At 40.5% G+C, this 22,986-nt stretch overlaps 1 protein-coding gene across 1 annotated transcript in view; it reads right to left on the bottom strand.

Annotated features, from left to right (window-relative positions):
- The window catches only part of PLAT (plasminogen activator, tissue type), a 49,174-nt gene that overhangs the window by 14,662 nt on the left and 11,526 nt on the right, over positions 1 to 22,986 (bottom strand). Inside the window, exons 3-12 of the mRNA XM_073622320.1 lie at positions 13,794 to 13,874; positions 12,438 to 12,480; positions 12,208 to 12,339; positions 11,728 to 11,838; positions 10,004 to 10,178; positions 8,441 to 8,532; positions 7,106 to 7,277; positions 6,326 to 6,411; positions 4,305 to 4,506; positions 4,088 to 4,224 (exon numbers count right to left, since the gene is read on the bottom strand). Coding sequence (XP_073478421.1) covers positions 4,088 to 4,224; positions 4,305 to 4,506; positions 6,326 to 6,411; positions 7,106 to 7,277; positions 8,441 to 8,532; positions 10,004 to 10,178; positions 11,728 to 11,838; positions 12,208 to 12,339; positions 12,438 to 12,480; positions 13,794 to 13,874 — 1,231 coding nt within the window. The remainder of the gene's footprint in view (positions 1 to 4,087; positions 4,225 to 4,304; positions 4,507 to 6,325; positions 6,412 to 7,105; positions 7,278 to 8,440; positions 8,533 to 10,003; positions 10,179 to 11,727; positions 11,839 to 12,207; positions 12,340 to 12,437; positions 12,481 to 13,793; positions 13,875 to 22,986) is intronic.

Here is a 22,986-nt window from a genome sequence, read left to right on the forward strand (position 1 = left end):
TATCCTGTTATCTTGTTAGCTCCCCCAGGCTGCCGTGGGAGATCATTCGTTGGTGTTGGGGCCTTGCGCCTGGGGTCTGCTGGGACCTGGGTAAGCAGATTTGCTCTCTCCCCCCTCCCCCTCCCCTATTTTCATTACCTATTTGTATAATTTGATGCTGGAATAATAATTGTATGATAATGTATCTTTATAAATCTTGTATATTTTTAATTGTCAGGTTCAGACTGTTTAGTCAGAAAAACTTATCTCCAGATAACCTCCTGATGAAGCGGATTGTGTCCGCGAAACTAGTCGAGGAATATGATATCTGAGATTTTGTGCTGTACTGTATACTATCGAATCCATTGGTGATATGCCTGTACTTTTATTAAATGTTCTTGTATTACCATGTCCTGTCCGTTGCATCAATAAATGAATTATAATTTTTATTACTGTTGTTACTCGCTCTTATGGTTACCCTTAATTACTGTACCGTAATAGTCCAATATGCCCCATTTTTGGTCGCCTGACTGGGGATCAGGCTTCCAACCGCCTTTTTGATATTGATTTCTGGATGATGGTACATATGCACCTTTGCTACTTTTATATTTTACTTTAGAGAGGCCTTTGCCCTAATTGTATACATTGGGTGGATAACACACCCGTTTTTTTGTCGAGTGGGACACCTGGGTAGGCTGTCTTAGTGGAAGGGCCACCAATGCCCCCCACCATGCGGACCCCATCTGTTCCACCCCTCAATTTTAATCAACCCCCACTGACACACAATTTTGTGTGTTGTTGGGGGGGGCCTCTAGCATACGCAATTTTACCCCTTGATATTACTTTATGGCTAATTTTTAGCCCCGATGCAACCCTCCGAGACAGATGCCCAATAGGTCGGCCAGACACCCTTACCCTGGCTACCCGCCCTCTATCCACATGTTTTTACCCAATCATGTGGCATTGTCTTTGGCCCTCCTTAACTTATATGCATATCATGCAATTAGGTGCTATGGGTTTATGTCTCTGTGGGATTACTGCACCGGTATCTAGGGTATTACCATCCCTAGTTCACCTGAATAAAGCCTTTTCAGTTTTTTCCAATTTTGTTTCTACTTCTATTATGCTTTATCAACCCTATATTATTGTTTTCACAATTTGTTCTACTGAGACCTCTGCTTCCCCAGTCCTGGTCCTGGCTTCTAGCGCCGGCGCGGGCCCCTCCCCCTGTGTTCTCCCGCGGCGGCCTGGTGAGGTCCCTGGTGGAGGGATCGGCCTCCTACACGGGACCGCCCCCTCCTCTTGCACCGGCCTTGGCTGGGACGGTGTCCCCTTGGCCTTGCGGCCGGTGCGCATGCGTGCGCGCGCGATCTCTTCGCGCGCGCGCCGTGTGGAACCTCTGACCCTGTGACGTCATGCGCTGGCGTCCCATTGACGTACGGCGCAGCATCGCAGGGTTGGGAGCTATTTATAGCGGGCTATGCCTGCTAACCGGACGGTTCGGTCTGCTGCCCTTGGGTGCCTTTACCTCAACCAGCCTGGTACAAGTTTATGGTAAGTACCCACCCACCCTTCTACCTAAGTCCCATACCCCTGGGCACTAACATCATGTATCTCTAAACTACTGTATTTTACCTTGCAGCTGGCCTAGGCTTAGGTTTACATGCCTTGGTTTGTGGTTGCCCATTGCTTGCAGTCCTCATTATTACCCTCTTTTTTACCTTATTATGGAACCAGTCCCTGGCAGGGTGTCCCCTTCGGGAACCCTTCCATGCTTTGACTATTATCAGGTACTTTTTGCCCCCTATTCACCCATATGTTCACATTGTTGCATCCCCCCCCTCCTCACTCTCCCCTCCCCCCTCCCCTCTTACCTTCTATCCCACCCTCTGCCTTCCCTCCCCCTCTTTCCCCCCCCTTCCCTTTTTTCCCCCTTTCTCTCCCCATCCCCCTCCACCCTTTCATTCTTTTTCCCCCGCCTCCTTTCCTTTCCCCCCTCTTCCTCTTTCCTTCCCTTCCCCCTCCCTCCCCCCCCTACTCCCTTCCATCCCCTACTACCCTTCCTCCCCACTCCCCTATCCCCCTCTCCACCCCCACTCCCCTCTCTTTCCACGGCCCCATTTCCTCTTTTGTTTACCCTTCCACCCATATAACACTTTATGCCTCGTTTACCACTGCCTTTTCCTATTTGGTTGGTCACCCTGTAATCTTTTATGCCTTACATAATACGCTTTCAATTATTGATATCCTTCACAATTTCACTCAACCCCCCTTGTCATCACCCCCTCTCTATACTCACCAATTGATATATCACCTCCTTTTGTATATGGCAACCTGGGTTACCTTAATTCCGATATACACTTATCCTTACTATCCTGTTATCTTGTTAGCTCCCCCAGGCTGCCGTGGGAGATCATTCGTTGGTGTTGGGGCCTTGCGCCTGGGGTCTGCTGGGACCTGGGTAAGCAGATTTGCTCTCTCCCCCCTCCCCCTCCCCTATTTTCATTACCTATTTGTATAATTTGATGCTGGAATAATAATTGTATGATAATGTATCTTTATAAATCTTGTATATTTTTAATTGTCAGGTTCAGACTGTTTAGTCAGAAAAACTTATCTCCAGATAACCTCCTGATGAAGCGGATTGTGTCCGCGAAACTAGTCGAGGAATATGATATCTGAGATTTTGTGCTGTACTGTATACTATCGAATCCATTGGTGATATGCCTGTACTTTTATTAAATGTTCTTGTATTACCATGTCCTGTCCGTTGCATCAATAAATGAATTATAATTTTTATTACTGTTGTTACTCGCTCTTATGGTTACCCTTAATTACTGTACCGTAATAGTCCAATATGCCCCATTTTTGGTCGCCTGACTGGGGATCAGGCTTCCAACCGCCTTTTTGATACGAAATGTCTTCAAAATGACAAAAGTCCAGTTGAATGTGACTATTACTACATAATGAAGAAAGCAGATATGTAGTTTGCCTATTTCTAAAAACAAATCATTAAACCTCTTCCAACTTGTCAAAATGGCCAAAGTAAAAGCAAAATTGCAATTTATCTCCCTCTTGTTGTCCCAGTTAGTTTTATGCAGCAATAAGGAGGAAAATAGCAACTTATTAAAGTGGCTGAATTGGCTGGAAACTAGCCAACCTGACAACCATGTATTCCACGAGGGTTTTATACTATTCTATGATGTCCAACAGACTAAGGACACATCAAGTTGAAGGATAGGTATATAAGCTGCTTCTCTGATCTAGTTTGCTACTATGCAGTCTAATTTGGCATCTCTGTACTAAGATAGGCATAATAGTAAAGCTCAGGGGGTGGAGGTAGTAACAGTATGCCAACAAGCACCCAACATATCCTAGGGTTTCCTGGAGTGGAAGGAATCCAATGTGTGTCTCAAGCTGCAGGCTCTCTAAAAGTGACGGAAAAGGCGCTCTGCAAGATACTCTTGGATGGGTGTAGAGGTGGTTCGTTATTAAAGTTCATCACACTTGAGGTTATATTTAAGAAGTTTATTGAAGTTGGCAGTTCACAGGTGATAAGCCAAGCCAGCGTGTTTCGGAGGAAATGCCTCCTTCTTCATCAGGCTAATATACAGGGAAATATTAAAATTGACTGATAAGTATCTTAAGAGCAGAAGTCCAATGGTAAATTGGAAGTGACACTTATACGCTTATATTGATCACTCATTGAAATGATAGATACATGTGATAAATGGATACAATAAAATAAAGGGAATGATATAAGGACAACACATGTATATGATCAAATACGCTTGTTGTCCTCGTATACATTCACTTTATTTTACTGTACCCATTTATCTAATTAGCACATATATCTATCATTCCAATGAGTGATCCATATTAATGTACTATGTCTTTTGACAGCAGATGTTTGCTAGTTCCAGGGCAGTTCCAGGGATAGGCTAAACCTTCTTTAGCCTGTCCCTGGAACTGCCAGGGACAGGCTAACTAGCATGCAGCACATACGCTTGAGGAATGGCTGCCTTTTTCCAAGATTTATCACACAGGTGTTTTGCTCCATGAAAGTTTGTCTTTAAAGATAATAAGTATCCTAAACCTATTTACTCACCAATGTCATTGTCAAAGGTATCCTCATCAAATTGTGGGTGTTTATAAATTTTTTCCACTCTGAAGCTTTGTTCCTGAACTCCAGGCACAGCGCGCATTGTTCGGCCCAGCTTGACACGGATCTTGTCAGCAGACAGGCTGGAAGAAGTGGAGTCTACATATTAACAGGTCCTAATGATATCTGGTTAAGCAACTAATTAATTAAACAAATTACTCACTTGTTACTTGAAAGGCAATGAGCAGCTGTCAGGACCCAGCAGCGGTCTATCAGGGTCCCCCCACAGAAGAAGATCTCTGATCGCCTATAAACATAGAAGAGAGCCGCCATCCATGGATGAGATGTAATCTGTGCACCTCGGCCTCCAGCAATACGGAATCGGGGCTGTAACGGTGGTGGAGGATTTCGAATTCCACAAGTGGCTGAGGAGCAAGATATTGACATCACCATTCGGATCAGAAAGTGCAGACAAAACTAAAATTAGAACATTGCTAGAATATTGGTTTAACTACTGGCCTGGAGTTGTAGGCCTCAAAACTACATATTTGCAATAATGTGAATATGGGAAAGAATGCAATGGTAATAATGTTCCTCAGGATTTATACCTCTGCAATGGCTGTGATATTTCTAGTCCTTGAAAACTGGTGATATTTGCAAATTTTACTGTTAATATGGGCCAGTGACAACAATAAAAGTATGTAATGCTCGTCCTCTGTGCCACACTTCACCTGTAAAATCATGCTTGGGGTATTTACTTTCTGGTCAATTCTGTATATTTTATCCTTTTGGTTCTGCAATTATATCTGGATGGTCAGCTGTGCACGGCAACACCCCCCCCCCCCTCAATTTGATTATTTCTTTCATTATAGGGTGCCCAAGTATGACACCATCATTTGGCTTCCTAATGGCATTCATGTGGAAATGTGACTTGCAGGCAGATATCTCACTACTCAAATTCTGAAGAAATACAAAAGGCCACTGATCGATGCAGCTTGCCAGGAATTGTGCATAACTGAAACACCCCTTAATACACCAGCCCCACGTGTATATGTAGGCATACAACACCTAAGTCTCCAGTAAAAAAAACTGGGAATAGGTTATAATAAGAAACACCATCATAGGCTGCCACTTATCCAACAAGATTATGCATCAATTTTCTGTCCTTGTTGATCTTTTCTGGAGGTTTATCAATACAAGAATGGAAGAACTGACTGATCTGCATTGAGCCCTGATCACATCTTAGTTGAATACCTGAGGGATAACCTGGAATGCCAACTGCAACAGCCTTAAATGATTTTTCAACATCACCGCCAATATCACTAATGCTCTTCCACATGACTGGAGCAAATGCGACCAGCACTGTTTCAGCATCTAGAGAAATCCCTCCCAAATGTCTAATGGCTGTTATAGCAGGAAAAAAAAACAACCTTATAATTCCTGACTTCAGAATGAGGAAAGCCAGGTATTTACATACTTTCTTGCTCTACAGTATATCAGTTTTGAGTGGAATTACATTGTTATGTATAGTGAGGAAATAAGGATTTCATCCCCTGCTGGTTTTGTACATTTGCCCAATGACAAAGAAATGATCAGTCTATAATTTTAATGGTAGGTTAAAAAAAAAAAAAAAAAAAAAAAAAAGCTAACAAGGAAAAACGCTAAAAAACGCTAATAATGCTATTGCAAAAATGTTAAAAAATGTTGAAAGACATTGGCGTTTTTATATCGTTATTTTAATGTCCAGTGTGCATGGAGCCCAATGCATTATTTAGGCATTTCTCTAGAATTTCCAAATTCATTATATACTCCTGGAGTAAAGAATCGAATTACATGTTATTATTTATGGTATTAGGGTTTAAACATGCACTACAGACACAGATTTAGCCATTGTGATATATCACATCTAGAGAAATGCTTAAATAATGCATTACAGTTTAAATAAATCCATTAGATTTAGTCAAACAAAATGTACTGGAGATTTCAGTCGACTAAAAGAAGACTAATACAATTCAGATGACTAAAATAAGACTAAAACTAAAATGGCATTTTAGTCAAAAGACTATGACTGGCAGGCTGTGCACTTCTTGTAGCACAGGTTTAATTTAGATTAGGTTGAAGAAATCTCTAAGCATAGATAATGTGGAGAGCAATAATAGGCTACATTGCTCTGATCGGCCTATCGGTCAGATGTAGTCAGCTTTTTGCTACTCCGTAGACTTTTGATTTTACTGTGTTACTTACAGCATTTAGGGACATCACAGAATTCCCAGCCAGCCTGAGTTCCATTCATCACATGACACCAAGGACGCACATCATTATCTGGATTCCTTTACAATATAAACAAGAGCACAATTCAATACAGATAGACAGTCATTTCAAAATCGCCTAAATATATAACACAAAGAGAGTTTGCATAGTGCAGCATCACTGGTGCGACTACAGTTTGCGTAAAAAGTGTAAAACAATAAACTCCAATGATATGGGTTGCAATAAAAAAAAAAAAAGCATGAACCTGAATATACCTGAATATCATGGGGGAAGAGATAGTAACTGGACTTGTTTTTCTAACCTATATAATTCCCATTGTTTCCCACCAAGAACTGTCAGACAGTGGTGTTTTCACACACATGAGAATGCATGGACAAACAATGAGGTGGTGGCACAATAAATGATGTACTGTTACACCGGTCTTCTGTAAAATAGCATACAAAATGGAGAATGGCATGAAACAACTTGTAAAGCCGTAAAGTGATAGTGAGGTGGTCCAAAAGTCCCTGATCTGCAACCACAATTCCTGGTTTTGGAGATTTGTCCATAGAAAGTCTTATTCCAGGAGATGTCCCTGGCTTCAGAATTGACAAGCTATACAGCAAAAAATGTCAGCATACTTGATTCAATTTCTGTTGTCAGTTACTGTGCCTTGAATGGCCATTAATCTTAATTTAAGAGCAGAATGCAGAGTATTTATATATCAATTAGTAAGTTGCTAGCTAGGGGCCCCTTACAGTATACAGAACTCACCTGCAGTAGTTATGGCTTCCCAAACCCAGGCTGCGGGATTTGCCACTCCAGGCATTAAAGACTTTGTTCTTCACCAGGGCTGAGTCCCACCGCAAACAGCGGGCACCAGAGATGGTGACACTGCCAGAGCCTCGATATGAAGTTCCTCGCTCTGAATAACAATCTGGGACGTCTATTTGGGATAAACAATGTATAAAACACATTTTCTTTATTATTACACTAAGGAGTTCAATGCACCATATTTATATCAGGAAGCTGTGGAAACTGTGCAGGATTTTATAAGCTAATGTTGAATTGTTAGGCATGCGTTTCATGGTGGAAAATAAATGGTTCAACAAAAAACAAGACACATCTGAACATTCAAGTAAGATTTGCCAACCATGGCCTAATGCATTGTATGGATACCTGCAACCACACTATGACAATACACAGTCCATTTGGCAGTATTTATGGTATCACTTTACATAGGCTCGAATTAGCCAAATGAACCGTGTACTATTTTATACCTTCAATATGTTTCTAGTTGTAAGTGTTCTGCACAATGTTCAAAACAACCCTATTGTTACCTCAGGGTGATTAAGTATAGAAGTACAAATTGGACCTCCATTCACTCTCCATCCAGGTGCCCTATACTTACAGTAGGTTCTCTTTCAGGATGTGAGATCTTTTTAGGGTTCCATTAGGCTCTGTACATGGCCATCACCCCCTGCCCTATCATTCCACTAGTCACTTTTATCTGTGGCTCCCAGTTTATTCTGCTGAAACTTCTCCCCTTCCTCCTTTCACATCATAGCCCCCTCCTCTTCTATAAGTATCTAATTACTGTCTGTGCTGACCCAGCTCCTTCCTTCCTCACCTCCTTATCTAACTATTTATGTAGCTGCCGGGGGAGGAGAGAAGGGGAACATCTGAGTAACAATTATGAGTATGCTGAGGTTGATGACCACTTCCAAATGGCAGTGTCTAGAACAGTGGTTCTCAACTCCTGTCGTCAGGACCCACTCACAGGCCAGATTTTAAGTATTACCTTGGGGAGATGCAGACTAGAATACTGCAATCACTGAGCTGCAAATTATATCACCTGGGATGTATTTCAGTTATCTAACCTGGCCTGTTAGTGGGTCCTGAGGACAGGAGTTGAGAACCACTGATCTAGAAGCAGTCTCAGGGTTTTTGGATGTCTACACAAGGAAAGCCGTTGCAGGTAAATATCATCCAATAAATATGTTAAATGCATATTTAATGTAATAGAAATATTTTTGTTGAATTAAAAGGTCTGACGAAATGGTCTCTTTAATATTAGCTCCTGAAAACCCAGATAATAAAGATACATACCTACTGGGCAGGATGGCACTCTGCAATAGTCCCATTTGTATGCCCCATCTTTAAATATATAACACCAGGGAGAAACCTCGCCATCAGGGTTCCTACAAAATAAAAAGGAATCTTCAATACATACATCCAGCAGCCCATGTGGTTGGTTACTTTGCTATTCTGCGCACCTTCATTAATAAATAGGCCGGTCAGAAAAAAAGTGAACCTACACTTTATCCTCATTAAGCAAAATAACGGCAGCTGGTTGTCACCTTTACCACACTTACTTGTTGCCCCAGTCAAGTACCAGATTCCTGTGCCAGTATGATTCTCTGATCACAGCTCCCCAACACCCCAAAGTGACGTCTTGATCACTCTGCACTGGAAGACATTGGAAATATCACATGCTCCCCCATACCTAGGTATTTCTCAGGTGTGTGAAAGGTAAGTGCTGCCTGTAAAGTGAAGCTGCTATTTTGTTTAATAAAGGCAAAGTACAGGTTTGCCTAAAGTATCAAACACTGGAATCATCTGCAAAAAAAATGTTTCCGAGTTGGATAAGTGGCTCTATAACTGCATGTGTGCTATAAGCCATTAGTTCTGGATGCTCTAAGGCAGTGGTCATCAACCCTGTCCTCAGGGCCCTCTAACAGGCCAGGTTTTAAGTATTACCTTGGGGAGATGCAGACTAGAATACTGCAATCACTGAGCAGCAAATGATATCACCTGTGATGTATTTCAGTTATCTTGCAAACCTGGCCTGTTAGTGGGCCCTGAGGACAGGGTTGATGACCACTGCTCTAAGGGATGAATAAATAATAAAGGAATTATCTGCATGCCCCTTTTGTTGACCAGAGTTTTTCAAGCATAGACACCCAGACCAACTTTAGCAGCGCAATCAGTTAATTTGACAATCACTCTATTATTAATTTTTCGGATCAACAGCAGGTCTGAGAAATAGGAACACACGCAATTGCACATTCCTAGTTCTATGTTGCAAAATTAACATTTTTATGGTGAGGGACATTTAGCATTTGAACTTGTATTGCTGTCAAAGTTAAAAAAGGAATAAATCCCTTTTTTGGTGGACTTCAGATAGAGGAGATCCTGGTTCAAAGATTAAAACATTTTGGTGATAACTGGAAACAATATTTATGTGTTTGCTGTGTCTTTTTGTGCACTCCGAAGGACAAGTATGTTATTAAAATGTTGAGCTTGTAACAGGAAATTAAAGTTGCATAAAAAAAAATACTAGCCATTCAGTGCAAGCATTGTTGCTCCTTATAAGCAGAATAAAATACAGCCCCATAACCTGAAAAAAGTTCACTTTTCTGAAGTTTATTTCATGTGTAGTAAAGCTAAATAACCAGCAGGTGGCAGTATGACATAGGCAATTTGTTAAGAGTAAATGATAAACAGGCTCATATAACAAAGCTCATCAAGCACAAGCATAGGTACAGTATATGTGGCTTTGAACTCTTTGGGGGTATCTCTAGGGTCTAGGTAATGATTTGTGTACTTTCCGTGAAATCACTTTCACAGTTCAACGGCTTCTTAATACTAATGGTTTAGACTGCTGGGTACCTGCAGAAGTTGTGATTTCCCAGTCCCAATTGTAAAGCCTCTCTGTGCTGTGCGGTGTATCTTTTCCCATTGAGCCCTGGAGAGTTCCAGTTTACACAAACTGCTCCGCTCACTGTGCGGCTGTGATTTCCTCTGTACGACTCTCCGGAGCCCTGGTAACATGTAGTACGTGTGTCTACAAAAAGAGACAGAGACAGTGGGCATCACTTTATTGTGACATTTGTATCATTAACACCATTCATCAACGACGCATCAATGCTATCACAGTATACAAATCTTCAGCATTCTTCCATCATGCACAGTGCTCATTATCAGTGTATGGAGATACTCACCATCATTATACAGAGCACAGTGCTCATTATCAGTGTATGGAGATACTCATCATCATTATACAGAGCACAGTGCTCATTATCAGTGTATGGAGATACTCATCATCATTATACAGAGCACAGTGCTCATTATCAGTGTATAGAGATACTCATCATTATACAGAGCACAGTGCTCATTATCAGTGTATAGAGATACTCATCATTATACAGAGCACAGTGTTCATTATCAGTGTATAGAGATACTCATCATTATACAGAGCACAGTGCTCATTATCAGTGTATAGAGATACTCATCATCATTATACAGAGCACAGTGCTCATTATCAGTGTATAGAGATACTCATCATCATTATACAGAGCACAGTGCTCATTATCAGTGTATAGAGATACTCATCATCATTATACAGAGCATAGTGCTCATTATCAGTGTATAGAGATACTCATCATCATTATACAGAGCACAGTGCTCATTATCAGTGTATAGAGATACTCGCCATCATTATACAGAGCACAGTGTCCATTATCAGTGTATAGAGATACTCATCATCATTATACAGAGCATAGTGCTCATTATCAGTGTATAAAGATACTCGCCATCATTATACAGAGCACAGTGCTCATTATCAGTGTATAGAGATACTCATCATTATTATACAGAGCACAGTGCTCATTATCAGTGTATAGAGATACTCATCATCGATATACAGAACACAGTGCTCATTATCAGTGTATAGAGATACTCATCATTATACAGAGCACAGTGTTCATTATCAGTGAATAGAGATACTCTGTGTAGGCAGGTGCAGTCTACTTTCTCCACTGCAGGTGGCGATCATTACAGTGGCCCTCTAGCTGGAGAGGAAGTCAAGAGGAACACAGTTCCTTTGGTTTCCTGGGTCACTGGGGAAGCAATCTGGTTGGATGCTGCCACCCAATGTGACCCTGGCAGTCATCTTGGGTCAGGCAGAGCCTATTTAGGGCCTTGGCTCCCAGGTTTGGAGTGCATTTGTAAGTTGGTAGTGTAGGGATATGTACCCTGCCTGTTAGGGACAGCACTAGCAGTAGGGAGAGGTTCCTGATGAGGAGGGAAAGCGTAGGGTCACCACACTTGGGCACAAGACAATCAGGCCACATTTCTGTTCTCTTAACAGATGCTGCCAGTCCGGCTGATACCTGCTATCTTCACATTATTGGAAACCATGAGTGCACCCTGTTGAGCAGCCTTTCCACTGGGTTTGTTGTGAACTGTTGCTGTGCTATTTCAATACAAGTTTTCCATTGCAACTGACTATGTGACTTATTGCTGCTGCACCCCACCTACATACAGAGCACAGTGTTCATTATCAGTGTACATAGCTATGTATAACTGTAATATCCCCATATCAAGGTCTGTACCTATTTCACAGTGTTCTCCAGAGAATCCGCTCAGACACAGGCAGAGATGGTTTGAGGAGTACAGGGCCTGGCGGCAGCGACCTCCGTTGTAGCACTTCGGTTCTGTACAGTCTGTTGGTGAAAGTGATTGTAGATGAATATTTTTTATTCATATTTTTGATCTGATACAGCAGCTCTGGGTGACATTCTTTAAGTAATGGCCACCATTTCTGTTTGAAGTCTTCCATGTAAGATCCTATAGGTACAGTATATCTCCCTTCTGGATTTTGTCTTGTCAACATAATGCAAAAACCAGTGTTATTCAATACCCCATAGCAACCAGTAAGATTTCAGCTGTCATCACTTTAGCATTGCTATAACAAAGAAAGATGATTTCTTATTGGCTGCTATAAAAGTCTGCTGTTTGCCAATTTGGAAACCTCTAAACCTCTATCCATTCATCACCACTGGTGTTTACAACACTTTTTATTCTGCCCTTACCCATGACTGGCACACTATGACATTTGCTCCTCCCATCCTCACAGCGACAGAACTCTACCCTCCGTCCTGCAGATCGTAGCCAGGTGTCAACCTTCCTGAAGACTCTTCCTGAGGACCTTTCAATGCACAAGGCTGTGGAGACAGGGAAAAAAAAGGTAATTTGTTTGCTCAGTTTTCTTAGATTTAGACATCAGAATCTCACTTAAAAATAATAATTGGTAAATAATTACATTTGTATGTCCTTGTTCCTCTCTTCTCTCGATGGTGCAGAACCTAAGTAAGAAAGCAGTTAAGTTTTAGTAGATCTGATCTAAACAAAGAACATGACAGTAAAAAACAAATATATAACTATGGAACTAAGTATGAGGTATGCGGTCACTAAACGAAGGTACAAGAGAAGTACTCAAAATATACACAGTGGCAGATTATTGTTTTTAAAATGAACCAGTTTATTATTTAATAAAATCTTTATTTAGCAAATAAATGCCCAATAAAAGGGTGCATCCAATGCAAAGCTTTTCTGAAGCTGCAGAAGCTGTTTGCTTCAGATGGTCTCTCTCTAATTGAAACATTAAATTGAGGAGTCTGAACATAGTGGGCAGAGAGGGGAAAGGAGAGAAGGAGCAGTTGCTCTTCTGTATGTGTAAATTTCAGCTTCACTTACTAAAGAATTGGCTTTTTCATGAAACCAGTTTGGAATTTAAAAATAGATTGTATAACATTTGAAAAGTAGCCTAAAGATCAACCTTTTGGCTATAAATAAAAGTACCGTATGTTATACAAGTATATAAGAAAAAAAAAATTCTATAGTATTCAACATTTATCAAACTAAAACATTACAAAATATTTTTAAAATTAGATTTTCTTTTAGCCCCAACCATAATAATTAAAGTCAATACATAACCACTATACCATCCCTTTAAAGAAAATAGTGGCTGCTTGGAGGCACATAGATCACTCTCATGCCCCGTACACACGGTTGGACATTGATCGGACATTCCGACAACAAAATCCTAGGATTTTTTCCGACGGATGTTGGCTCAAACTTGTCTTGCATACACACGGTCACACAAAGTTGTCGGAAAATCCGATCCTTCTGAATGCGGTGACGTAAAACACGTACGTCGGGACTATAAACGTGGCAGTAGCCAATAGCTTTCATCTCTTTATTTATTCTGAGCATGCGTGGCACTTTGTGCGTCGGATTTGTGTACACACGATCGGAAATTCCGACAACGGATTTTGTTGTCGGACAATTTTATATCCTGTTCTCAAACTTTGTGTGTCGGAAAATCTGATGGAAAATGTGTGATGGAGCCTACACACGGTCGGAGTTTCAGACAACAAGGTCCTATCACACATTTTCCGTCAGAAAATCCGACCGTGTGTACGGGGCATTAGAAAGAGACACCATATATAATTTATATAATCACACAGTACAAAGAAAAGTGGTGTGTGGTAACCCATTGTAACCAATCAGAGCTTATCTTTCAGCAACCTATTCTAAGTATACAGTATTAAAGTTGAGATGGATGGTCACTAGAAGTTACTAGAATTTAAGTTAATCAATTTATGCATATGCTTACCTCTTCTGTTGAAGATATAACCTCAAAGAGGATGAGGGTCACAAAAATGTTCATAGTTCTGATCTTTAAAGACATGTTAAACTGCAAGAAAAAAAGAAAGATTTTTTTACCATCAATGCTGAGGTAGGTAATATCCCTCTGCTATCTTATCTCACAACACTTAAAAAACTCAATGTGGCCCAGCATGGAAAATACCAGACAAAACAAGGTACAAAGTCTGAACAAAGGTCAAATCACATGTACCTAGAGCCTTTCTCAACCTTTTTACCATTGAGGAACCCTTGAAATAGTTTTCAGGGGTTGTAGAGACTTTTAAATAAAAGAATAAAGAATGGGGTTTACTTAATAAACATGAAATTAAACAAATAATAATGGTCAGAAACAAAATACAGACAGTGGAAATCTTAGAAATACCTTACATTGAAGGAAGTGACCCCTTACAATGGTGGTCCTTATAGAGGGTACCCCTTTCATTGGTGGTCTTTAAAGAAATGACCCCTATGCATTTGTGGTCAGTGTGGAAGTGACCCTTTACATTAGTGGTCATTGTAGAAGTGACCCCTTACATTGGTGATTAGTGCTGAAGTGACCCTTTACATTGGTGGTCACTGTAGAAGTGACCTCGTACATTGGCGACCATTGTAGACGTGACCCCTTATATTGGTGATTAGTGTAGAAGTGACCCTTTACATTGGTAGACACTGTAGAAGTAACCCCTTATTATGGTGATCAGTGTAGAGGTGACCCCTTATATTGGTGGTCAGTGCAGAAGTGGCCCCTTGCAATGGACAGTGTAGGCAGGAGATCAATCTGCCACAGCAATCTCTGGGGGAGCTCCAGGGTTCTGCTGAACCCTGGTTGAGAAGGTCTGTTCTATGGCATGCTGTGCCAATCTCTCATTACTGCTGGTCACAATGATAGAAAAATACTAATAAAGTCCTAAGATGGAGGAAAAATCAGAACAGATATTGATCCCACATATTTGGCATCTATTTCTGTTCTGATCCATCTCAGCAAGAGATCAGTCTACGAGGCCCTACTGGGACAGAATGTAGGCGCCTGCATGAAAAGGGCCTAAGTATAGAAATACTCAAAATGTGATTGGAAATTCAGATCAAATGTAAGAAAATCGATGCAAAATAGATGTGTCTCTGGCCAGCTTTAGATTTGACTTAAAATAAAAGCTTAAAATGAAAATCATATTTATTACAGCATTTACTCTCTTCCCCGAAGTTCTGATAAAATGTTTTATTATTCTTTATTCTTTGTTCTTATTTTAAAAGTTGTAATAAAAATATTCGAATGCACTTCTGAAACACCATAGGATAGTTTCAATGGGTTGTTTACTGGCGGAATAAGCTAGCTTACAATCCTGGGAGCCACAACAGTTACCACATCTGACATTTATTAAATCTATATACAGTAAGACTGAGGAGCAGACCCCCCCCCCCCCTTCCTGGCTTCCTATCAATTATATACAGTATATCTCTGTTACATTTTAAGACTGAGGAGTGGACCTCCCAACTCCTGGCCTTCTATCAGTTATGTATATCACTGTTACATGGAATGGATCACAAACTTTCTGGCTTCCTATCGTTTATATATATTATATATCACTGTTACATTGTATGACTGAGGAGTGGACCTCCAAATTCCTGGCCTTCTATCAGTTATATATATCACTATTACATTGTTTTATTGAGGAATGGATCCCCCACTTTCTGGCTTCCTATCATATATATATATATATATATATATATATATATATATATATATATATATATATAGACCTCCAAATTCCTGGCATTCTATCAGTTATATATATAACTTTTACATTGTAAGACGGAGGACTGGACCATTCAATTTTTGACCTTCTATCAATTATACATATCACTATTACATTGTAAGACTGAGGAGTGGCCCGTCCAATTCCTAGCCTTTTAGCAGTTATATGTAGTATCACTGCTACATTATAAGTTTGAGCTGTGGAGCTCCCAATTCCTGACCTCCTATCAGATATATATATTACTGTTAGACGGAGGGGGCAGTACACATGCCATGGTCATGATGATTTGCGTTGTTGACAGGCGGCACTGCCACTTGAACAAAGGAAAAAAAAAAAAAACAGGCATTCAGGAGGCAACCGAACGCATGGAAGCCACAGCAAATCAGTCCACCACAGATCCCTTTTCAGAGACTGCTGTAGTGTAAATCTAGCCTTACATTTAACAATTACACCCTTGTCATCCAGCCTGTCCTGGAATGAGTGTTCTAAGAGTCATCATCTCATCACACACATAGTATTCTGACTATATCTCTGTTGACAAAGGCCAGAACACCTCTTCCTGCTGTCAGTACCATGGTGTTTACCTCCATCCTCCAGTATCAGAGCAAAAACGTGACTCTACAATGAGTAACTTGGAACAGGATATAAATTGTAAATATAAGCTAGATGTGTAAAACAATTGTATACTGAAATAAATACATGGCCAGTGTGTGTTGCGTCAGACCAGAAAATATGTGTGGGTGGGAGATTAAATCACAGCAGAGCCAAACTTTTATCTTTTCTAGCTACACAGCTGTAGGAACTATGCTCAGTTACACAAGGCTTACAGTAATGGTCCTACTACACTCATACAAATATACACACAGTTTTGGCTGGGAGCTGATTCAAATATCAGTAGGTTTTTAGGTTATGGGAGGAAACCAGAGCACTTGGAGTTAACCCACACACACCCAGGAGGAGTATGCAGCGCCATGCTGCTTATGTTCCTAGCGGCAATTGAATCCAGAACCTTAGTGCTGCAAATAGTGTTGCATATATATATATATAAATATATATATATATATATATATATATATATATATATATATATATATATATATTTATATTTATTTATTTATTTATTGGGTGACTGATATCAAGCTCATCAAGCAGACGTCACTTCCTCCACCACAGTGAATCAAAAAGAAGGGATGCAATACCCTTAATCTGCTGCAACAAACATCTTGGCTTCATCTTCCAGTAAAAGCAACTTAGTTACAACTCAATAACAGCACAGTATTAGACAATCCATCAGCGATATATTCGAGCATACCACGCTCTTTCTCACGTCGAAGCTGTAGAAAAAATGTGGTACACTTGAAACCATTGCCATTGTTAACACTGTGCTGTTACTAAGTTGACTTTATTGAAGAATGACGTAAAGAGATTTAATGCAGAAGATTACGGGTATTGCATGCCTTCAATTTGAGATATATATATATATATATATATATATATATATATATATATATATATATATATATATATACACATACACATACACACAAGTGCATCTCATAAAACTATACTATACTGTACATGGACATACCTTTCAGGGAGCCAACATTTGTGTATTAAAAATCCTTTTTTTTATTGGTCTTATGTAATATTCTAATTTTCGGAGATACTGAATTTTGGGTTTTCATTAGCTTGTAGCCATAATCATCAGAAGAAAAAGAAAGAAATGCTTGAAATATATCACTCTGTGTGTTATGCAGCGTACACACGGTCGGACTTTTCAACTGGACTGGTCCGACGGACGCCGACGGACCAAATCCGGCGGACAATCCGATCATGTGTGGGCTTCACCGGACCTTCAGCAGACTTTTCCAGTCGCAAATCTGACGAACTTTAGATTTGGAACATGCTTCAAATCTTTACGTCAAAACTCCGCCGGACCCAGAAATTCGCTCGTCTATATGCTAGTCCGACGGACAAAAAACGACACTAGGGCAGCTATTGGCTACTGGCTATCAACTTCCTTATTTTAGTCCGGTGTACGTCATCACATACGAATCCATCGGACTTTGGTGTGATCGTGTGTAGGCAAGTCCGGTCGTTAAAAAGTCCGTAGGAAGTCCGTCAAAAGTCAGTCGAAAGTCCGCTGGAAAGACTGTCGGACCAGTCCGGTCAAAAAGTCCGCCCGTGTGTACGTGGCATAACTCATCTATATAAAATATTTGAGTTTCACTTTTTGAATTAAATTACTGAAATAAACAAACTTTTTGTTGATATTCTAATTTTATGCACCTGTATATATGAAATTAATAAGCGTAAGCTTATATAAGAAGAATATATAGACCCAAATCATTTGGTACTCAAATTGAGGTTCCTACATCCCTTGATGTGCTTTCTTGTGGTCTGCAACATACTACCCTGGAAATTACCCCCTTCCCAATATAATTGGGATCATAACAAGGTTGATATGCTTCTCCCAGCATCCTCCTTCTTATTGTTGGCCTTGGGAATGCCCATAGACAGTTGGTGCAAATAGGTTATGGTATATTGATTTTCCTAGTTACCAACCATCACTCCTGATGAAGTGTAAACTATCTCATTGAAATGTGTAAAGTTATCACTAAGCTACTCTTTTTCACCATTGTTGCTATTGTAACATAAATGTGAATAGTATGTATTGAGACAATTTTTTTGGTACCTCAAAAGTCCAACCTATTATGTCTAAATTTGCAAGAGTAAGCCAATATGAGCTGACAATTTGTCTCATCCAGAATATTTTATTACTGGGAAACGGCAAGGAATGGAAGGGTCATCATCATAGTTATTTTGAAGTTTCCAGCCGCTGAATGATTCATTCTAGGCAGACTAGTGAGTAGAGAGGAAAGTCTACACATTCATGGCCAATATTCTTTTTGCTGTACACTGCAAAGAGCAATGGCATCTTCTTTCCTCAGAATGTATTGTTAGCAACAGTTTAAGGGCTCATTTACACCAGCTACTGTATACAGGGACTGCGCTGAACAGCTTGTCTTTTCTGTCAAGACAAAACCTTGCTTCCTATGAGGGAAGTTTACATGCAACACTAATTACCACATTGCAACAAGCTGTTTGAATAGAACTTAAAGTGGATGTAAACCCGATTCATGAAATTTGAGCTGGGCACATCTATCTGCAGTGTTTTCTTATTTCTCTCCAAAGCCCTAAGTCCTGTGGCTTTCTCCTGCTCCGTTCTCAGCATGATAACTTCTGACAAGTTCTCTGACACCTGTGATAAAGACAGCCTGTAATTTGTGTCAGGGAGGGTGCTATAAATAGATTAGCAGACAGCTGGTCAATTCACAACACAGCTATGCAAGCCTCTGCCTATGAGAAGAGGGGGTGTGTGCCTTTCCTCCAATCAGCTATCTCACAGGGCATGGCAAGACTCCCCTCCCCCTGCTGGAACAGTAAGTGAAAATTCTATGCACTTTCTAAACAGTGCATAAAGCTGAAGACAGCAGATATACATGCATATGTAGGGAGATTTGTTTCATCCCCGTGTATCATCTGAGGCTGTTCACTTCACTGGGTATATGTGAGGGTTTACATCCACTTTAATGAAATGTCACTTGTGATGTTTCAATAAAGTTCTAACAAAAAAGTAAACTGTACAAAACACAGGGATCGGTGTATTGGCACTGTCTGATTTTAGTGCACACCAGCACCCGTGCGTTCAGCGCAGCTTGATGGTGTGAATGAGCTCTAAGACCCCATACACACTATTAGATTTTCTACAGATTTTTGTCTTCAGATTTACCAAAACCATGTAGTGCAAGGGCCTGCCTGATTGCATACAAATTGAACGTCTTAAGGTTTGATCTCATGTTATATGGTTTTGGTAAATTTGAATACAAAAATCTGCAGAAAATCTAATAGTGTGTATGGGGTCTTAGACTCTGCCCAGCACAAAGCCCTTTTTTTGTACAGTATCAGTTAGTGTGAAAAGTGCGCTTACAATCCAAGGTCGCTATCTCACATACATACACTAAAGTTCCAGATAAACAGGCTGTGATTCAAACTGTGCATGACCCTGTTGGCACACCTCCACTTATTTTAAAAAAACAAAGGTGCCAGGTCCAAAACTGTTCGCCAAGAAGTGACTGCAGCCAATCAGTTGCAGCCACATTTCAGGTGTTTTGACAGCCATGGATGCTGGCTGTCAGAATACAATAATCAGCAAGAGAGATTCTTGCATCCAAGTTTTTTTTAGCATGGATGGGTGAATTGATAGATTTCTCTCATTCATCCCTTTTGAAGTGAATGAGAGAAATCTAATGCCGCATACACACGAGCGGACTTTACGGCAGACTTGGTCCGGCGTACTGGATTTCATCGGACAATTCGATCGTGTGTGGGCTCCAGCGGACTTTGTTTTCTCAAAAGTTGGACGGACTTAGATTTGAAACATGTTTCAAATCTATCCGACGGACTCGAGTCCGGTCGAAAAGTCCGCTTGTCTGTATGCTACGACGGACAAAAAGCCACGCTAGGGCAGCTATTTGCTACTGGCTATGAACTTCCTTATTTAAGTCCGGTCGTACGTCATCACGTACAAATTCGGTGGACTTTGGTTGATTGTGTGTAGGCAAGTCCGTTCATTCAGAAAGTCCGTTGTAAAGTCCGTTGAAAAGTCCGCCGGGCAAAGTCTGCCGTAAAGTCCGCTCGTGTGTACGCGGCATAAGAGTATATGGATAGCCTTACAATGGCCAATTTAGATGGGAGCCAATTAATCTACCAGCACGTCTATCACAGTCATAAAAATGTATGCTGTGCTCAAATGCACAGTTATTTTCTTCAAGGGGAGATATGTACTGTCTGATCCATCCTGTTTTTTCTGCATGTTCTGAGGATAGAATATTTTAAAATTAGCATGAATATGGATTCTTAATTTCTAGACAGATGTAAAAAAATAACCAAGTTATGTAGTCCTTAAAAGAATACATTTTTATATAGAAAGAGTACCTGTACAGCAGCACTGACAGATAAAGAAGTTTTCTGAGCCAATCAAGACTCTATTCCTTTGCACAGTGGTGTCAGTAAAATAGTTGTGCATATTTATTGGGAATTGTGCAGTGATTGATGACTTAATCAGTGATCCTTCTCCAGCCATTGTCTGATCAGCTATAGTCTACACAGAGATTCCGAACCTGGTTGTGCTGTCTGGTAGGTGCAGTTGAATCACAATACTGGGAAACTGAACACATAAATGTATCTCAATTGTGCATTTAGGTGTTTTCCTGGAATTCAGCTTTTTATTAATCTGACCAATTAACAGCATGATTATATGCTTTAAAAAACTTAATGGTGAGGATTTTCATAGGGGACCAGTGTAATCTGCTGATTTCTAGCTGCTAAGAAATGCATTCTTGGGTGTTTCCTGACAGCTGGAACGCAGCAAGTTTTTCCTGCTGCTTTGGACAGTAGTTAGTGACATCTGCAAACTCCATTTACCTTGTATCCTTTAGTGCAGGGATATGCAATTAGCAGACCTCCAGCTGTTGCAAAACTACAAGTCCCATCATGCCTCTGCCTCTGGGTGTCATGCTTGTGGGTGTCAGAGTCTTGCTATGCCTCATGGGACTTGTAGTTCTGCAACAGCTGGAGGTCCGCTAATTGCATATCCCTGCTTTAGTGTTACTTTTTTTTCTAGTTCCTCAATAGCCTGATATATTAAGATTACCAACTATTGGGGAAAAACAACACACTCTATAGCTACTGAAACTCTACAACAGGGGTCTACAACCTTTTGAAGAGTGAGGGCCACTTAAGCGACTTGAACAGGCAGGCTGGCGGAAAGGGGCAGATGTCTATTTGCTGGAGAAATGTGTAGCAGCATGACCATAAAATAAGATGGTATTCTAGAAGAACCATTGTATTTTGGAGTTTGGACTTCAGAATTGAAAACAAAGTGGCCTTAGGGGGTAGGTAATCTATGTTTTACTGCATTAAGGTGTTATACTTAGACCTGAGTACTTTGCTAGATTTAGAAGACCTGAAGAAGTGACTTAAGACCACTGAAGCATGTTGGCACTTTTGACAGAATTTTGTGCAAATGAAAGGACAAATCCTGCTCTTCATGTTGTTCATATTTGTCACTCCTACACGCTGGTTCACTCAGGGCCATAAACACCCTCCACGAGTGAGGATAGACTTTCCTCAGCAGCAGCCTAGATTGAAGCCCAAAACAAACTTTGAAAAAGCAATTCTAATATGATCATTACTGTTTCACCTGAGCCTCCTTTAAAGCAGACCTGCACTTTCCCCATTAAGGGCCAAGCAGAAAATTTGGCATGTGGGTACAGCTAGGTATGGAGCATCATGTGACTTGCTCTATGTTTCAGTGCTGGTCCAATCAGTGCTATCAGTTGGGAAGTCCATCTATAGCCCTATGTTATGACTGCATTGACTCGCTTACATTAGACTTTCCTTTCACTACCAGGAGCTAAACACAAAGGCAAAAAAGTGAAGGGAAGTATTTGCATCTGCAGAGGTCTGCATCAAAGTCAGCCATTTGCTTTGCTCTACATATCTTGGTCCAAGGCCCATATGTTAAATTCATCATACCTAAGCTTGCTTGCCCAATAGCCATTTTTGCATAATGCTATATAGTATAGATTCCATGTGCTAAGAGTTGACTGTTGTGGTTTGGGTGTGGAACCAAAAAAAACCTTGTATGAATCTCTGTGGATCATCAGATGACTCATAGGCTTATGCTGCGAAGTGGAGAAAAACAATGCTTGGGGCCCAGTCTGACCCTCCAGGTTACCAGAGAATGCTCCACTTGGCTCAGTGCCTGACATGCTTGGAAGAAATATGAAGGGACTATGTTTTCTTCATCATGCCTCAACATCTTATGTACAACCATGGCTTACACACTCTGTGCTTTTTGCTTATATTGAATGCAGCCAATTCCCGGTAGGCACTGTATATAGGAGATCTGGTGTTTTGTCATCAATTGATAAATTGTGGAAGTATTTTTGGTTGTTTATCCTAAGTCCTTCATATCCAGACAACATTTCACAATCACACTAATTAGTGCTGACCAAGCTATGTATAACCTTTAAACGACCTCCTGTTTCTGAATCAATTTGCCTTATTTTTTGGAATTTGGGGATTTCCATTTTTTTTTTAAATTGTCTTTATTAAGTGTTTTTACACAGAAAAAATAAAGTACAGAAAGCCAGTACGGTAAAGCAAAATGTAGCACGGTTGCAGAGTCACCAAAGGGCAACTGTAGTGTACAAGACCAATTTTTTGGGCCCCCATGTGCAAATGCTGGCTAGCTAAAACACGTATCTTCATGTAATGAGTTGCATCTAGTAAGCCATGTGGCAATATAATTGATGGTATCAGGAGGTCACAGCACCCACC

Source organism: Aquarana catesbeiana, linkage group LG03 (assembly GCF_042186555.1).
Source record: "Aquarana catesbeiana isolate 2022-GZ linkage group LG03, ASM4218655v1, whole genome shotgun sequence".
Taxonomy (NCBI): Eukaryota; Metazoa; Chordata; class Amphibia; order Anura; family Ranidae; genus Aquarana; species Aquarana catesbeiana.